General features: G+C 45.4%; 1 protein-coding gene across 1 annotated transcript in view; it reads left to right on the top strand.

The window, feature by feature from the left end:
- The window catches only part of PARP2 (poly(ADP-ribose) polymerase 2), a 231,218-nt gene that overhangs the window by 124,979 nt on the left and 89,852 nt on the right, over window positions 1-16,387 (top strand). The window contains exon 9 of the mRNA XM_078652645.1: window positions 11,149-11,224. Within this exon, the coding sequence (XP_078508771.1) occupies window positions 11,149-11,224 (76 nt within the window). The remainder of the gene's footprint in view (window positions 1-11,148; window positions 11,225-16,387) is intronic.

Below are 16,387 nucleotides of genomic sequence, written 5' to 3'. Positions count from 1 at the left end.
CTTATTTCGAGCACGCCGACCTCGCTTCTGGAACAGTGAGTTACATAAATGCAGCTAATGTGGTGTATAAGAGTCTCTTACTTACTCGGGGGCCAACACACCGAAGAGGGTCTAGCCTGGCCGCTTGGCCCACTGCCTTTCACAGGGGTTGTTGTAGTAGTTTTTTTTTTATTTTCATTGTGCTTGTTTGTTTAAAATATGTAGAATTACTTACGGTGCACTTGCACGTTTAAAATGTTTAGTTACTGTTTCTTTATGTTTAAATGGAATTTGCAGCACTGCACACAAGCCTCACATCTCCCACGTCTACAGCTGCGGATGTCACGACCCCTCGCTGCTCGCAGAGAATGAGCGTTTGGCAATTTGAATAGTCAAACCCCTAGACACCAGTGTTTCCTAATTGATATACTGCTTCTGAGCACAATCAAGCACATCTGCTGCAATCGGTAAACAGACCTCCAGAATGGCCACCCACCACTGTCCATGTTTGCAGCCCTCTATGCTGCCTCCCACCCCGCAGAAAACATAATTAGTCTGACATGCCTAGTGCCCGGACAGGTGATGTGCAGCTGCACGCCGCTGCTGTCCATGTTGCACCCTCACGCTCCCGCCTTCTGTTTTTTCCCGCTGTCCCTCCAATCACCAGTCATACCAAAAATACGACTTTTCAAACCAAAGGCATCCTACCCATAAATGTTGTTGGAAAAGCACAAGAGGCTACTTAAAACTAGCACTGTCTTCACGTGCCTCGCCCCTAGTCCTTGTAAATGTCGAACTTTGCCCATGCTTGTGTAATAAATGAAGGTACTTGCATGGAAATCATTATTCAAATTCTGTACTAATAGAAACATTTCTCAAAATCATTGGGTTGTTTACAGTAAAATCAAAATACTGAGGCACATCGCTGCTGTGCAAGCAGACTGGCGTTCCCTTCCATAATCAATGTTTTTAAATAACTTTCTTAATGTGCTTTCTCCATTGTTTAAATTTTATACATTGGGGGGGCCCTAGGTGGCGCACGACTGTGATGGCGGCACATGGGTGAGGCTCCCACTGGGCCGAGCTATTACTTATCCTCCATCCTCATCCTGCATGGCACATATTGTTAGCTAACGTCACTACAGAAAGCCCAAATAACGCTGCATCTGGCGATACAATTTTCACGACGCTGGACTGACGGAAACTCGCAGTGTCAGACACGGCAACCTACAGCGCCCAGAACGGCTCGACTTGGAGACGTGAGCGCGGCCGTGCTTCCTGGGAAAGGCCGAGTTCGCTGGAGAGGGGCGTAGGAGGGTCCGAACTGCTAGACGTGGAGTTACCGGCGACGGCCAGATAACCATGTTAGTGAGGTGAGCGGCGGCGTTAACAAACCGAACCCCCCCTCCATCGAAGTTAGAGTGTAATCTCCAGCCCGTGAGCGCTGCTGCCAGGAGCAGAGCGGGCACCTGGAGCTGCCCGGAATTCCGCGGTGGGCGGCAGACGGAACCCGGCATTGACGACCTGGAAGCCGCCATCAGAGGTGAAAGAAGAGGTGAAAGACGCTCGGTATTGAAGCTGTGGCCGGGAGCGCATGATTGGTGAGGCTACCGGTGGCATATATTCCTCCTTACTGTGGAAACCCTCCTGTGTGCCAGCTCCGGAGGGAGGAGGTGAGCGGCCGCCATTTTGTTCTGCTGAGGCGGCTGGGCCCGAGACTCGGAACCCAGAGACATGAGGTCGGATTGCCCGCAGACTAGTACGACCATTGCTGTATAATTATAACTCGCTGATGCACCCCCCCCCCCCCTGTTGCCCTGTTGACGGAACATGCTAGTTGGAGGCACATAGGAGTGAACGCTTGGAGGTGGGGAGACCGCCTTGCCATCATATATCATCCGGCTCCTTAATTGCTGATACCTGCTCACTGAGCTGCTAAACTACATTAGGAGCCACCTGGGCGACATCTGCTGACACCCAGCTCTACCATCCTCTGGGAGCACGCCGAGTACACACCTGCATCTAGCTAGAGGGAGGATGGATTGGAATGTTCTTCGGGCACTCCATATGTGACTACTGAGACACAGGTTTTCTAAACTACGCCGCACTGACCCCCTGGTTTGATATAACTGATCAGACCACACTGCAGAGCACTGCGCAGGGTGGCTTTACTGGACTCTCCTGAGGAAGCCTTGCCTACGACTACTGCCTATCCTCCACTGCCTCATACCATGGGGCACACGGACTCCAAACACACAAAGATACCGTTTGCAACACGGAAAGCACCCAAGTCGCAAAATGCAGAACCAACAGAATCTGATGCCGCAGATGCGCCGGGGGAAGACTGGAAAATGATACTGCTTGGAATGAAGCAAAGCCTCTTCTCTATAGACACCAAAATGGACATGAACCTGCGAATGGAAGCTGTAGTTAATAAGCTGGATCAGCATGACTCGCGGATTAAGGAGATGGAGACCAGAGTTTCGGACCTGGAGGATGGCGCAATCACTACCAAAAGTCAGGTCACGCAAATGGATAAGTTGCTTTGGGTCATCGCGGAAAAGAACGAGGATTTAGAGGCGCGTTCCAGAAGTAACAATGTGCGCATACTAGGCCTTGCGGGATCCACCAATGTGGGCCGGATGGAGGATTTCATTGAGCGCCTGGTGGTAGACCTGTTTGGCAGAGACTCCTTCTCTGCACATCTCACAGTATAAAGAGTGCATAGATCATTAGCAGCCCGCCCTCCTCCGGGAGCATCTCCGTGACCGGTGATAACTCGCTTCCTAAACTATCAAGACCGAGATGCGGTGCTACGCAGAGCCCGTGAGCTGAAACGGGTATCTTACGAAAATACGAATTTGGCGTTTTTCCTAAACTTTACCCAATCAGTTCAGGAGGCCAGGCGAAGGTTCTTGGCGGTCAAGAAAAAAACTCCACACACAAAACATTCCCTACGCCATGCTATACCCGGCGAAATTGAAGATTACACACCACGGAAAACACTACTTCCAGAACCCGCAACAGGTAGAAGAATACCTTAAGAAGCACCGCAGAGCCGCGGCCGAAGGGGCAGGATCACAAGGACGCTCCAGATCTCACTCCCCACTATCGGACCCAGACTGATTTGGCCCGCTCCGGCGGGAACTAAAGCCGGTTCTCTTTGACCCCCTGTCTTCCATAGACTGGCTTCTCATGGTGATGTATAACTCTATGCTTTGTGTTGCCACGTGATATGCTCGGTGACTTGCCTCTGTCCCGCAGACACAACCCGCCTCATGGTGAGGTTGTGGGTGGGTGCGAGTAAGGAGGTTAAGGGGCAGGTTGTGTACCCCTGGTGTACCCCCTCTAAGGGCATACCCCCAATAGTTTTGTTGAAGAAGTACTGAGTGATAGTTGACATATGAAAGTACTTTGGGTGGGATGGTTTTTTGTACCTGGCTAGTTGGGGATGCCATTGTGGGGGTGGGGGGGGACTTGCCTTGAGTGTTAAAATGTTCATTACTTACCAGATATTGATTCTTGACGTAAAGCTGAGCATAATGTATCAAACGCATAAAAGATGACCGATAATGTATGTGCTGCGATTAATGTCAAGGTAATGTTGTGGAATGTGCAAGGACTCAACAATCCGAGGAAAAAAAGGCAGGTGCTGGGTTACCTAGGCAGGCACCATATCCCTGTGGCGTTATTACAGGAAACACACTTGGGCCCTGAATTCGCTCCAGCATTTGCCTCCAGATGGGCCTCACACCGCTGCTTTGCGTCGTATTCGACCTATTCCAGAGGGGTCGCTGTTCTGGTCAAGAAGGGGCTAGCATTTGTGCCTGGTGGAATGGAGACGGATGCGGGGCAGTTTTGCCTGCTTTGGGGGAGACTCTACGGGTACGATGTTACCTTTGCAAATTACTATGGGCCAAATGCTGATGAACCTCAGACCCTCAACCCGCTATGGAGTAAGATCCAAGAGATAGGGACTACTTATGTGGTATTGGGGAGGTGACTTTAATACTACATTGCAGCCCCGAGGGGACAGGTCCCGGTCATTACCATACCACCATACGACCACACGTCAGATATTGCACAATCTCATTACTGACAACTCTATGATTGACTCCTGGAGACACATGCACCCCACAATGATGGAGGGTACACATTTTTCAGCTGTTCACACATCTTGGGCCAGAATCGACTATGTGTTTTTATCGGTGGGAATGCTGGGTTTCCTGGGAAACGCGACACGCCTCACCCGTACATACTCTGACCACTCCCCTGTTGTGGTAGATGTGAATATCCCTGTGAAACAGTCCCGTATATTAATTGGCGCCTAAATCCTCTACACTTACAGGACGAGGTATTTAAGGCAGAGATGTAGCAAGACATACAGGATTTTTTCGAACGCAATGTGGACTCCGTCCCCAGCATGACTGTAGTATAGGAAGCGTTCAAAGTTACAGTGAAAGGATGGTGCATCTCCAAAGGGGGGCGTTTCCTGAAAACATTGCTCACTGACCTTGCAACACTCGAAAGGAAACTTAAGGCGCTTGAATGCGAGCTCAGTGTTCACCCTGATGATCACACTCTTCGAGCCAACATACGCACTGCAATGTCGGAATATGAGGAACTAGCTGACAGGGAGTGTAAATTGCAGGGTAAACCATACATGGCGAGAGCCGGACAGACCGGGTAGACCGGGTAGAGCTCTTGCAACCGCGACTCGACCTCCCAGATTCTCCAATTATGTGACAGAGATATGTGGCACTCAGGGTATCATACGCAGAAGTTTACCTGAACAAGTCACTGTGTTCAGAGATTTTTATAGAGATCTGCACTCTTCTAAGAGGGGCGTCCCGCTTGATCTGGTGAGCTATCTGGACGACACTGCATTGGCCCGGTTGGGAGATGTCCAACGGAAATTTCTTAGCCTAGGCTTGGAATTAGATGAGATCACCGAGGCCATTATGCAGATGAAGTCCCGACGGGCTCCCGGATCTGACGGACTGCCGAGAGTTTTATAAAATATATGCCTCACTGTTAGCTCCCATCCTGAAGGAAGTATTCTATTCGGCGCTGGAGGAGGTATACCTGCCCGTCACCATGCGGGAAGCTTTCATTACCTCCCTGCTTAAACCAGGGAAACCCCCAATGTAATGTGACTCACATTGGCCCCTGTCGCTGTTAAATTGCGATACCAAGATACTAGCTAAGGTCCTGGCGACCAGACTTAATTTATTGATGCAGCGACTTGCACTGCAGGACCAGGCGGGATTTATCCCTAACCGGTCTACATCGCACAATCTTAGAACCTTGGCTGCGGTTCTGCATGATATTGACCCCAATTGTTTAGCAGTGGCGGTATTCCTGGACGCTACCAAAGCGTTCGACTCCCTGGAATGGGATTACCTGTTGGGGATACTGAATCGCCTGGGAGTGCCTGCTGCTTTCCTCCAATGGATGCAGCTACTGTACTCCCCACCAGTGGCATCTGTGCTCCTCAATGGTGCTAGATCCTCCTCTTTCCCTGTCTCTAGGGGGACACGCCAGGGTTGCCCCTTATCCCCAATTTTATTCCCCTTGGCAATAGAACCGCTGGCTGCCAAACTACGTCGGCATCATATGGATAGGGCGTTGGCATACCCCTCCGGCAGCTACTTATTTCATTATACACAGACGACATGACTCTTTATATCAAGAAACCGCAAGATAACCTCAACCCGGTACTGCAGGAAATCACTAAATTCGGGGCCATATCAGGAATACAGATTAACTGGGCCAAGTCTGCGGGTTTTCCACTTACGGAGAAGACCAAGCCTCATCAGTTAGATTACCCACTAGTTTGGGAACTAGAAGAGCTCAAGTACCTGGGAATACGTATTGTTAGAGATAGAGACGCACTAATGTGATCCAAGTACGGCATCGCTATTGACAAAATCACTGATTCTATTATGAAATGGCTGAGGCTCCCCCTCTCCATAGCGGTAAGAATATCACTGAATATGATGGTGCTTTTACCAAAGTTGCTGTACCTCTTCATTAATATTCTATACCACCCCGGTTCCTTTTTCTTTACCACACTAAGTGGCCGATTAGGATGGCGGACGGACTTGCGCCCGTCCGCCACCCCAGAGGTGGAGGGACCGTCCGCAGCGGCAGTCCCTCCGTGCAAATTAGGATGTGACCGCCACCCTGGCGGTCACATCCGATATGTTTTAACATTGCGGCGGGTGCTGCTTCAAGCAGCACCCGCCGCAATGTTAAAACTGCATGTGTTACATTTACATGCACAAAGCGGCAGGCACCGCGCGGTGCCTGCCGCTTTGTGCATGTAAATGTTGGGGGGTACCATAGGTACCCCCCATGTGCACCCCCCGACACCAAAAGCCAAAGTCCACATGCTTTTCCACGGCGGAATAGCCGCCGCGGAAAAGCATGTGTTCGTGCAATTCCTAATTTGGCTGACGGTGTCTTGCAGACACTGTCACCAAATGGCCCTCCTCACACCGCGGATCAGCGGCGGACGGACCTGCCGTCCGCCGCTGGTCCAACCGCACTCCCACCGCCATCCTGATCTGGCGGTGGGTCTTCTATTTCACTGCGGCGGATAATCCGCATACTCCGGGCCGGCGGTGGCTTCCGCCGGCCCGGAGTATGCAGATTATCCGCAATCATAATGAGGCCCTTAATTTCCAACTCACTAGACTTATATGGGGAGGAAAGCAGGCGGTCCTTAACATATTCAATATGGTGCTGCCCTACCACCAGGGAGGGTACGATGTACCCAACTTTGAATATTACTACTATTGCTCGCAAGCGCACTTCGCGACTTATTGGTTCCACCCACCAACTTTTCTGCCCACTTAGCGGTGGAGGATGGCTACATGGCCCGACACCCCCAGCGGCTTATTTCTTCACGGCGGTGAAGGAACGGGAGAGAGACCCATCCACGGTAGACTGCACTGTCCTAGCATGGCACAGAATAGCCCGTAAACTTGAGTACCCGATGCTGTACTCTCCCAAGATGACCTTACTTCACAATCCCCTATTGCAAGTTACATGTGAGGGCATCTGCAGTAAGCTGCTGGAGAACCTCACTTACTCTACTTGGGAGACCTCTACAAAGGAGGGCAATTTCGTACAAAGGAACAATTTTTCACTACACGCCCACCAACTATAATGGATACTTCTCTGTACAGTACAAAGGTATGGATGCCACGTATAGGATCCTTGGACCTAGCTCTAGTGTAGGTATGTGACTTCACTGGATCAGTGTACCTTTCAGGAAAGAACATTTTCTTTCTAGTGTCCCCTCACTCACCGGGGTTGCCCCACGGTGACATGCTTCATCATTGGGGCCATCCAAGTTCTCTACGAAAAGGGGCGTGCTGCGACTCACGAACTACGCAGGAGCACTTAAGAGTGAATGACTGTGTGGTGCAAAAAAATGGTGGTGGAGTGGGTGTGTGTGAGTTAAAAATACCGTGCTTAGTGGGCCTATCCAATTTATTTAGCTCCTATGCAGGTATGTTAAAAGTGGGGTTAGTGTCACTGTAGGTCAACCAATAATGCGGTTGATTCAGTGAACGATTTTGGTCGACATGTTTCATGCTACCCCTAGCATTTCTTCGGGACCATACAGGGACCAGCCCTGTATTTGCCACTCCTATGTCCCAAAATATGTGAACGGTGAATATACAACAATTCAAATAATAATCTTAGCATGCATTCATATTAGAAATACATACGTTTCTCTTAAATAGATGGTGCTGAAAAATAAAGCATATCGTTAGTAACATACCTTCCCTAGTGGAAGGGACACATAGTGTATTCGCATGCCGCTCGCATTCTGTGCTTAGATTGATGGTTGCACCATATTGGCGCGTGCAGGCTTACCAAACTTAGTCCATATACTTTGTGCTGCATGTTCGTGAATTCACACACAGAAACAAGACAGGACTTAATGTGACCAAGACACTAGACACACAACACATAATAAATACACAAAAAGGAAATAAGTTTCCAATATTTACTTAGTAAAGTGCGAAATGACACTTCATGGTCTCGCTGGGGGGTCAATTTCACTTATGGGACTCACTGCTGTGAAATGATGGACAGATGTATTATCGGTTAGATCGATAATCAAATGGTTATAAAGTTCGAACTCGTTTTAGTTTAGCCATATGTAGGACCTGCTTCGTCCGTAATTTGCGCCAACAATGTACTTACTTCCTGGCTGGTGAAATCGCTCGAAAGTACCTACTCGGACACCTCCCCGGGACCGCATCTTACCCGTCCGCTGCTCGTATGCTGTTTTTTAATCCTCGGTGACTTCCGGGAAACTCCTCTGACCGCTAGACTGTACCGTTGAGGCGGCCATCTTGGAAGTATGCAATTCGAGTGTTCAATAAAGTATTGACAAGACCAGTGATTACTCGGAGCGTTCATAGAGAAATATTTCTTTGTAGCGATTAAAAAGGGAAACGATCAGTCTCATGGGGTCATTATATTTTTATATCCGATCTCTAGTCATTTAATTCTACGGAAAAAAACAATAGAAATTAAATAAAAATAATGTCATGTGGACACCATGCGGAAGACGGTAAATTTGTTTAGGAATCATTTGGTACTGATACTATAGTGGTTGATACTGAAGTCAGTGAGAGTCCCCATATAGGGTTTATTGCAAGAGGCATTGGGATTAGTATCATTGGATATGGAGGTTTTAGTCGTGCAGTCGATACCTTGGTTATAAGACAGTTAGAGTCCCCCTGTGGTTCATAGGGACATAAAAATTAAAATCCAAGTGATCGGGATAGAAAAAACTGTTGTGAACAAGATAGAGAAATTCTGGTTGTACAGTCTATACTCGTGATCAGTATTTTGAGTCAAGTAGGTATTTCTCCGATCTTGTCAACACTTTGGTCTCTGCTAAAGTTTTCCTTGTGCCTGAAGAGTTATATAAACGCACTCCAAGGAATATCATCATTGAGACCTTGGGAGTCCGTGCGTAGTTTGAACACCCATCTTTGTTCACGTTCGTGAAGTATCTTTTCCTGATTTTCTCTGGTTCTGACAGTTTCTAACACTACCCATCTCATATCGTTGGGAGTGTGATTCATTTCAATGAAATGGTTTGTCATTCGTGTAGTTGTCCTTTTGCACCTGATGGTACTCCTATGTTCCACAATTCTCGCACTTACGAGATTATTTGGTCCATACCCGTCCCGTTTGTCATCTTACAACCAGTACCAAAAGTGTGGCATTTAACAACGGAACCAAATGGGAATTGAGACAGATGTCCAATTGCAACACTAGTGGAGTAGTGTATATGATTACTTGCACTTGTAATTTACATTACATTGGAATGACCACACGCAAAGTCCTATTTGCTGGCGTAGTACGCGGAAATTGGAGATTTGGACGATGGAAACGAGCTATGGCTGTGAGTGGCGCACCGGTCACACAGATAGGGCCGGCTGGTATACGACTAACATTATCTCATTATCAGGAGGGGAGATTGATGTTATTTTGGAATGTTGTTTTTTGCTGCTATGCTGACGGGAGACGTAATGTGGGGCGGAAGAAGGAATTCATGAGATTTATGTGCCTCAGTAATCTGGAGTATCTGACCTTTGTATGGCGTACTGATGTCACTTGTCCACTCTACACGATGTAATGATTGTTTTTGTTATAGAATGGACTGCGATGCTAGGATGCTCGCCAACGTCAAGGACACTCGAGGAAATGGGGGGTAGTTGGGGTTGTGACTAGATTGCTGCGGGAAGGCGCCAATCTCTGTAGACCATGCTGTAATTTGCAATTTGCTGCTTTATTATTGCACTGATGTACCGCACATTTTTTCAATAAAGGTTTTTTATACATTATGTACTAAAATGCATTTTTGGGCGAACATGGTCACATGCTATATACACATGACTAGGGCACGCAATGTAACTGCACTCAACGAGCATGAATCCATTCTTAATGACAAGCTAGACATGTATAAGTGAAAGCAACCAGCCCTGTGATGAAGCCAACAGCACGAAGCTCAATATGTTATTTGGAAGCCTTATTAGCTCCTTTGATGTTTTGCCTTGCAGCCTCGATTAGTGCCCCACAGTTATTTAGTCGCAGCAGCTCTAGCCACTAACTGCAGCTGCTCACCAGCAGACCCTTAGCATGGTTGCCTGTATGTTTTTAATAAAAAATAGTGGCGCTGAATATCATGGAGGGACTTTGTTTTCACCAATTCTGTATGTGGAAATTGTGTTTTCATAGATTCCAATATCCATATTAACTTTTCGTATGACCCCCCTATCATTACAAAAATAATAAGCAATTCATGTTAATTTTGAGTTTATTCCACCCTATAATTTTATGATACATTTGTGTATTGTTCTGGCAGTGCTGTGCAGAAAAACAAAATTTTATTCAGTCAGGCGCTGCTCTGCGGCATGCTGTATTGGAGTATGGCATAGAAGCCCTGCCCACTCTCCACCAATATGTCATTGGCTTGTGTCATTGTCCTTCGTAAATGCTGGCTTCTAACTCGTTAATAGGCTTGTTAGTCCCTCCTTAGTACAGCCTTGTCTTCATTTGTAACCTCCCATGAGGACTGGCCCTTTTACTTTGGTTGTTACACTGTACGTATTTTTCAGTCTGAGAGCGATATTTTCTTTAATGAGTTTCTCCTACTGCAGGCTCAATATGTTTTCCTGCAACATTCAGATCACCATGCGTGCTTTCACTTTCCGAGCGGCCGGGACAATGGCGGCCGCTTCTTAGAATAGGTCTCACATTTACAAGAGTTTGAGCTATTGGCATTGTAATTGTTAATTAGCGAAACAGATAAATAAAAGGCATTGATATTTACAAGGCCAATAGCTTAAACTCTCGCAAATGCGAGACCTATTGCATTGCAAATGCTTGTTTTAGTTTGTGATTATCCAGTTAAGTCTAAAATCGAGGAGAATTAGTAATACTATTGCCATAAGCTGTATGTATCCTATCAACCATGTATCCCCCACCCTGGGACTTTCACGGTTAGACAAATAATTGATTATGATTGAAGATCTGTAAAATTAGAACAGTTGCTACAGATGCTATTTTAATACATTTGTAATATCTTATCTGTAACCTTCCTTTTTCTTTTTTGTTTTCTCTCCCTGTCAGTTGGGAAAGTTGGTCAGAATTCACTTGTAGCATGTGGAGCAAACCTGGAAAAAGCAAAGGATATCTTTGAAAATAAGTAAGTTTTTCAATGGGCATGCTGCTCTTCTGTATGGCTGACTGTTTTTGGGTCAGGGACTTGGAATTTGTTTCTTTTATATGTGTTGATCTCCCCAATCCCTTGGCATGAAAATGTTGAAACATTTATATGGTACATCTTTAGGCCTTCCTTTTTGTCCCATTTCTTAGCTGCAGTAACTTGTATCATTAAGCTGTGTGACATCTAATGATTAAGACTGGAAACAGTAAAAGCACCACAAATACACAATTAGTAATACAGCTACAATGCCAAATTCGACTCTTTTCTGTGAGAACATCCTCAAAACCAAGGTTGGAAACCACCTATAGTTATTAGCCTTTGCAAGGAGGCCATGCTAATGGCAGAATACAATGTATATAAATGACTAACATAAAGTTAAATCAGGAGATAAAGAATACCCATTCGCCTACATTTGTGAACAAATGGTAACTTTGACATCCATTGATGCAGAAAGATATTGGGTGAGTAACAATCTGGTCTTCTTGCTCTCATAAAAAACGATACATTCTGTTTACCTCAATCTAAGGAAACTGGTTTTATGTTTCTCATATGAACTTGGATTCACTGAATAATCAACAGAGGTATTGTTTATAGGTTCTATACCACCTACGAAATTGTTTGTTAAAGTAACCTTACTCCAATCTAGGGCAAGTGCAATTACCATAGTCTGCAAAGAGATTCCCTAAAGTGTGCTGTACTTGTGAATGAAGTAATTGCAATCTAAGCATGACTTGATTTCTCATGACAAAATGCTCCATGCATTTCTTCTGTACAGGCACTTGGGTCCTTCTCCATCTAACATGGAAAGCTTGGCCTCTCTTGTTCACAAGATAGACGGTTTACTGTAATTTCCTTTTACAATTCGAGTACTTGTCCTTTACTGCATGACAAAAAATAACAAATAATTTCTAACCACAATGATTCTTTTCAATATGTTTCAGTGACAAACTAAGGACATGGTATTTTTCAGATCTTAACGTAAAAGATTTTTTTACATTTATTTTATTTTAGGAGTTTTATATAGCGCTAGCTGGACCCGAGGGTATCGGAGTGCTTCACAGCATATACAATTATGTGCAAATGTACGGTACAGGTAGTTGGTAGAACATGAGGGTTCGAGCCAGGTAAAGAACGAACAAAGAAGCGAAGGGGCGGAGTGTGCAGGTCAAACTAGACCAGCATCCGAGCGGATTCCTTGTTCAAACAGAAGGGGTGTCCAAGTGGTTTTCTTGTTTGAAGCAGGTGCACTTGCACAGTCCGAGTAGCCCTATTACAGCTGCCTCTTAAATTGTTTCAAGTTTATTTATTTGCACAGGTAATTAAAACCTTTGCATCAGTAAAACCGCAATATAACAACCAATGTATAAAATAGTTTCACAGAACGATGTACACAAAATAAAACTTAAGAGTGTCACTACACTCTTAATAGTGTCACTACAAATAGATTAAAAAGAAAGGATTCTTATGTACCCATGTATACGGTAGTGACAGATACGGAGTGCAATGATCCAAACACACATTAAATGACATTGACAGTACAGAATAGTTAGTAATTCGTATATGCAGAGCGATAGATTTTCCAGAATAAAACAAGAGTAGATCAAGGAGGTGACTCGACACTTAGGGTGGCTTTTGTGCAGTGTAATTGATTGTTGAGCAAGTTCCATGTATACAGGGTATACCATTTCTTCCTTGTCCGTATGTTTCACTGCCAGGCGTTGTCGTTCATTTCTTTTCAACCTTGAAACTGCAGTTCAATTGTATGTCCATTGGGAAAAACAGGACCGTACCGCCTGCCTGCATGATTTAATTCCTCTTTGGTTGTAGAGTGGGGGTAACACTACTTTTCTCTCTGCCGATAATTCCTTAAAAGTGCATACCTAGTGCAACATATCTTCTTTCCCCTTTCCACATAGGCTGCAGTCTGTTGCAGTCGAGTTGCATTTCCATGGAGGTAGGTTTTGGAGTGAAGGTAGGATACCCAATCGATATCTCAGGAACTTTTTCTTTTAGTAAGTTAGAGAAGCCTGTATGAAAGTAGGGTTGGGGTTTACGGCTCTGTCATAGCTTTGCAGCACAAGCCAACCTTAGTTTCTGCCTGCCACTGCTGCTTGTCCTGGATCAGCGAGACAAGTTTAATGACTTTGTTAACTGTCTGATTGAAGCTGGCGTGGGTTGCAGATATTGCCCAGAGCTCTTGCAAACCAAGTTGCAAGGAGGATTCATTGTGGCAGGCCTGGGCAGGCGAGCTGTTTCTGGTTGTCAGTTTCAGCCATAAGTGTCAATTTAATGTATTTGGTTCAGCGTTCTTAATTTTGTGCCAACAGTAAATATACGCCCCTCTCCTGGTGAAGGTTTATTTTGAAGCTCAAACTCCAGCCGTATCTGAGATGGGGAGGTGTATTTGGGAAGGCCAAAGATCATGCTATGGGCCCTAGACTCAATCCCGTCCAGTGTGATGCATTCCATCCAAGTAGCGGCTAGCTGCCGTAGGTTATTGCAGGTATTCATTTTACTTGAATTACACCAAGCAGTGGATTTAGGTTAGGGCCGGCCACTTTCCTCTTTAGATTCCTTAATGGCCAGGCTAGGGCAATGCCCTTTCTCTTCAAGGCATCGTTCTGTGGTTTGAATGATCCCTTTTTATCCGTGATGATTCCGAAGTATTTACATTTGGACACCGAGTCTAAGCTTTGAGAGGCGATGCACCAGTTTGATATTTTTCTTTTCGCACTGTTCATAAACAATGCTTTTGTTTTTATCGAAGTTGATTTTTTTAGCCATTTTCCATCGAATTGGCATGGGTGGTGTCAGGAAGGCGTTGTAGACCAACCAAATTTAATACTGGAAATGATGATGTTTAAAGCCAGTGGCAACTCAAAATCCACAATATTGAGAATCCACTGCTGATATTTGCATCAGGGACAAGACATTGGATTGGAATCTGAATGTAGGACTACTGGTTGCTCCTTCACGATTTCAAAGCATGACGTTGACATAAATCGAGCTACCATTGGTTCAAGGTCCGAGATCGGCATCTGGACCAAATCATCGACTGATGCCGGTAAAGTCAGTATTGATGGCTGTACGGAAAACGTCAGCATTGACCTTGCTGAAGGAGTGGAAGTCCGTGCCAGAATTGACCGGGTCCCTAAAGTGAATCCCAAGATGGCAGGTGGTGTTGGAGGTGGCCCAAAGGTGGAAGTCCATCTGGAGAACCCAGGTGCTCCAGAAGGCCAGAAGGTGTGCAGGAAAGAGGATTCACACCAAAGTTCTCCAGCATGGCTTATTTCAGGGCCACTATTTGCTGCAGGTAAAAAACGGCCTTGGGGCTCCGACTTTATGAGGACCAATTGCGGGACAGCGGAGGAGTGATGGTTTTTTTATGCCTTTTCTCTAAACATCATTTGGCGGCATGGAGTTGAGTCCTGCTTGACTTTCATGTGCTTATATCTAGATTTCTATTTAGACTTACCCAAAGAATTTGCCCCGAAAGCTAACTTTTTCTCATGGCCGGTCTTGTGACTGTTAAAGGGCCCGTGACTTGCAGCAGGATCAAGACCTATGCTTTGATAGTGACCTATTTTTATATTCTGTGATTGCGCTTCCCGGTCCTGAATCACCTTTAAATGTATGATGTCACACTTGTTGAATGACAGTAATTGCCTGAGCCCAAGCCTCAGAGAAGCACCTCTGTTAACCATCGTTAACCCTGCAAACAAGATGGGGTTTGTGGAAAATTAGGCCATTGCCACCCATCTCTTGAGGGGGAGATCTGAAAGCAGAGGTCCAGCATTTTCTACCTAGGTGGTCCTTGCAATAAGATTCAGAGCAATCACTATTGAGCTATAACTTCTTTAACACATGCAAATTGACTTTCCCCGTTGTCCAGTCTCTCGGACAGTGATAGACTTTCTTCTCCAAGCTAGTTCTCTCAATTGAGCCTGTTCTGCATGACATAATGACCCCACTTCTTCTATGATAACGAGGGCAGGCGGGTTACGCATCTTATCGTGGACTGGTGCGGGCTTAACCAAAAAACTGGTCAATGTGAACTGGTTTGGAATTGTTAATCATTTCGAAGTGATGTGGTGTGCTGCCACGAAACATGGGTTTCAAACAGTTTTTATGTAAATGGTTACCAGTCTTTTTGTGTCGCTGCCATGCCAGCCATGTCAGGTTGCCCTAAGGCTGGGTTAGAAGTGATTATTTCCCTGAAGTTAACATTTACAAAATAGCTATTTTAAAGTCTACTCCCTGGTATCACATCTTGTTTTTGAGCCTTCCTGGTTTCTCTATCCTGGTTTGATTTTCTTTTATTTTAATTTATTAGTATGTTAACCAGTGGAATTGTTACGGGAATTGGATAGTCTTATCTCAAACTTTATAGAGGGCCGTTTGGGAAGGGTAACCATTATCTGGTCAGGAGACTTTAATATTTCAGGATGCTCCCTACCAGGGGATGGTGTATGTGGCTTTATAAACTGGCAGGGTGATGATTTATCTCATTTTCGTCATAATCCTTATGGGGAAGTTCTGAATCACATTATACTTAAATACAATGTATTAATTAATATGGAATTTAAGTATGGCATAGTACCTCCTCCAACCTTCACAGGTAGAGGAGGTGGTTCAGCCATTGATTTTTGTTTGTTCTCTTCTTTTTGAGCCCCATTGTTGTTGGACTATTTAACTCTGTCCTCTAATCTGAGTGATCATAATCCTGTCTCAATCTGTGTTTCCTTTCCAGACATACACTTGTTTTTCCGCTCCTGTGAGCATCATAGACCTGAAATATTGTAAAAATAAGGGTATTCACTTGAAATTAAAACATTTGAATCCTGAGAAGTTTAATGTTGATTTAGTAAACACAAAACGTGACTGTGTTTTGTTGCCTTTCTGACAGCGAAGCCCCATGTGTTACTAGCCAGTTTTAATACTTTGTGTTCACTTATGCCTGGTTTGTTGACCACTAAGAAAGCTGCTATTGACCCCCCCTCCCCCCAAACTGGTGGTTCAATCTTGCCTGTACAGCTGCCTTGAAAAAGCTGAAAAAGACAAATAGCTCCCCTACTAGAAGAATTGAGGAAATCAGGCTTGCTAGAAGAGCCTATAAGATGACATTGGATAATAGAACGACAG

This window comes from Lissotriton helveticus, chromosome 7, assembly GCF_964261635.1.
Source record: "Lissotriton helveticus chromosome 7, aLisHel1.1, whole genome shotgun sequence".
Classification (NCBI taxonomy): domain Eukaryota; kingdom Metazoa; phylum Chordata; class Amphibia; order Caudata; family Salamandridae; genus Lissotriton; species Lissotriton helveticus.
The sequence above is the reverse complement of the archived record's forward strand: the minus strand, read 5'-3'. Positions and strand labels throughout refer to the sequence as shown.